Below are 3,069 nucleotides of genomic sequence, written 5' to 3' on the forward strand. Positions count from 1 at the left end.
CACCCCCAGGGGGGATGGTCACGCCGCAATCCCTTCTCCTCCATTCTCCTCTCGGGATCTTGGGCACGCACGCACACGCGCCCGGCGTGAGTCCTAAGCCACCGGGTCCGGTACACGAACCGTGGTCGACTACGTGGGAGTCCAGCGACATAGCCATTACGCTAACTGCTGGTCCCGTACACTGGCATCTTTGAGGGCAGCCACCCGAGTAACACCTCGAACATGAATATGCTAGCGCGCAGCACTGGGCAAGCTTCCCTTCATCGTCACCTCCCTTTCTGTGGATGGAGGCGCGCACAGGTGCCTGGAGAGGGAACAGTTACATTATCACGTCGAGATGTAAGTGACGCTGTCTCCAGATCATAGGGGGCATTCTCTTTTGTAAATCAAACATATCTTTGCTTTTTGTAAGGTATCTGCCTCATTTTGTGATATTTTTGATTGGTGATAAAATAGGCGTAACCTAAAATTTACCATCTTAACCGTTTTCCAGTGTGCTCCTTAGCGGCATTAAGTACCCGAATGGTTGGGCATCACCACCATTGCTCTACGGAACTTTTTTTTAAAGGTTTTTTTTTTTTTCTTTTCTTTTCATAGGGTGTATATGCTCACCTGGAAAAGACAGAATGAGGGGAAGTGAGAAGTCACCCCCTGGGGGGGACAGCCACATTGCAATGCCTTCTCCATTCTCCTCTCAGGATTTCGGGCATGCACACACACACACACACACACACACACCCAGCATGTTTCTCAAACCACTGGGTCTGGGGCCCAAACCACACAGCTGGCCACGTGGGATCTAGCGCTTTAACCACTATGCCACCTGCTGGCTTCCTCTGAGGAACTCTTTCATCTTCCTCGATTGCAACTGTTCCGATAAAAAAGTCACTCCTCATACCTCCTCCCCCAGCCCTTAGCAACCAGCCTTCTACGCCCTGGCCCCTCTAGGTCATGCACTTATCGGAATCACACAGCACGCATCCTTTTGTGATCGGTTATTTCCCTTAGCATAACGTCTTCCAGGTCCAGCCAAGTTGCATGTGTCAGAATTTCTTTTCTTTTGAAGGCTGAATAATATTCCATTACAGTGTATGTATAAACCACATTGTGTGTATCTAGGTTTTTCTTGATAGACATTTGGTTTGTTTCCAACTTTAAAAAAAATTATTTATTGATTTAATTTTGTTATTTTCTTTAAAAAAAAAAAACTTTATTTATTCATTTTTTTTAACTTGACCAGAGAGAGACCCACAGAGAGGGGGGGGGAGTGAAAAAGCAAGCCACCAGGTCCAGGACTCAAACCGTGGTCGGTCATGTGGGAGTGTCCAGCACCTTAACCACCATGCCACCTGCTTGTTCCCAGTTGTTGTTATTTTCAATTTGACTAAAGAGAAACAGAGACAGAGAGAAAGGAAAAGTGAGAAAGCAAGCCAGCAAGTCCAGGACTTGAACCACTGTCAGCCATGTGGGAATCCAGCGCTTCTAACCACCATGCCACCTGCCGGCCCCTGTTTCCAACTGTTGGGTATGTGACTAATGCTATGAACAAAGATGTACAAATAGCTCTTCAAGACCCAGCTTTCAATTCCCCAAGGTATATACCAAGAAGTAGAACTGCTGTATCATATGGTAATCATGTTTAATTTTTTAAATAAAATTTTCAGAGGGCACGTGCACTCACCACAGAGAGAACCAGAGAGAGAGAGAGAGAGAGAATGAGAAAGCCTTCCCTATAGGAGATGGTCATGCCACCATCCCTTCTGCTCCATTTCTTCCTCCTTTTAGATTTCGGGCATGCATGCACATGCACCTGGCATGTTTTTCAAGCCACTGAGTCTGGGACTTGAACTGCACAGTAGGCCATGTGGGGTTCAGCTGCCTTAATCGCCATGCCACCGGCTGCCCATCTAGACGTCTATTTAGCTTTTTGAGGTCTCGCTGCATTACGTTTCATAGTGGCAGTACCATTTTACGTGCCACCAGCAGTGCACCAGGGCTCTGATTTCTCGCCATCCTCACTGGCATGTGTGGTTGGTGGGCAGGAGGGAGAAATGAAACAGAGGCTTTTCGAAACTCTTTACTCAAGCTGAGATCAAGGAGCCAAGAAGGCAAGTGTGTTTGCCTTTTCCCATAGGCTGCTGTCATTCAAGATTCACCTTCGATTTTTATAAGACATAGGCATGGCCACAGCTGCCCACGATTATCGTTGATACGGGATTTCTCTACTTTGCGTTTCTCTTTTGATGGGAACCAGTGCTTTCCAAAAGCAAAAGAGCCCTAAGGGTCTAACAGGGAGCGCTCCGGAGCCCAGCATGACCACCTGTATCTGAGAAAATGCTAGGACTTGACTCAGTTGTTTCAGCTCTCTGAACTCAGCCGCCCCTTGGCTATAAGACGGTGTGTGTGTGTGTGTGTGTGTGTGAATTCCACGTCTGTCACTGGGCCGAGGGCTGAATGTGTTATCTGGAGTGGTTAGAGCAGGGCTGGCCTCACAGAGCATGGCGGAAGCACGCAGTCGTACTTTGGGACCACGGGGGAGCTGCTGGGCTTCATGCAGAGCACCAGCCTCTACCTGACAACACGTGTTTCACTGCAGGTGGTCCGTGTCTCTCTGCAGGTCTTTTACTACTGGCTGGACATTCTCTGCTTCCTGGTCAACATTTTCAACTGCTCCGGAGACTATTTGCCACTCTCCAGCCTTCTAAATGGGTGAATTCTTGCTCAAGACCAAGAGGTAAAATTCTAAAATAAGCTATATAGAGTCTTTTAAATTTCACTTTCAGAAAAAAGAGTCCCGGGGACCAGCAGTTGGCATAATGGCTATGTCACTGAACTCCCATGTAGTTGACCGCGGTTCGAGTCCCGGACCCGGTGGCTTAAACTCACGCCGGGCGCATGTGCGTGTGTGCCCAAGATCCCGAGAGGAGAATGGAGGAGAAGGAATTGCGGTGTGGCCATCCCCCCTGGGGGGTTCATTTCTCGCTTTCTATCTCTCTGTCTCTCTCTTTCTGGCGAGTGCACGCACCCTATAGCAAAAACCTCTCAAAAAAAAAAAAAAAAAAGAAAGAA

The 3,069-nt window shown here is 48.0% G+C and overlaps 1 protein-coding gene across 1 annotated transcript in view; it reads left to right on the forward strand.

The window, feature by feature from the left end:
* Window positions 1–2,705: 2,705 nt before the first annotated feature.
* Window positions 2,706–3,069, forward strand: part of LOC102495565 (uncharacterized) — a 2,893-nt gene continuing 2,529 nt past the window's right edge. The window contains exon 1 of the mRNA XM_027771539.1: window positions 2,706–2,734. Coding sequence (XP_027627340.1) covers window positions 2,706–2,734 — 29 coding nt within the window. The remainder of the gene's footprint in view (window positions 2,735–3,069) is intronic.

This window comes from Tupaia chinensis, unplaced genomic scaffold (genome assembly GCF_000334495.1).
Source record: "Tupaia chinensis unplaced genomic scaffold, TupChi_1.0 Scaffold000222_1, whole genome shotgun sequence".
In the NCBI taxonomy this organism is placed as follows: domain Eukaryota; kingdom Metazoa; phylum Chordata; class Mammalia; order Scandentia; family Tupaiidae; genus Tupaia; species Tupaia belangeri.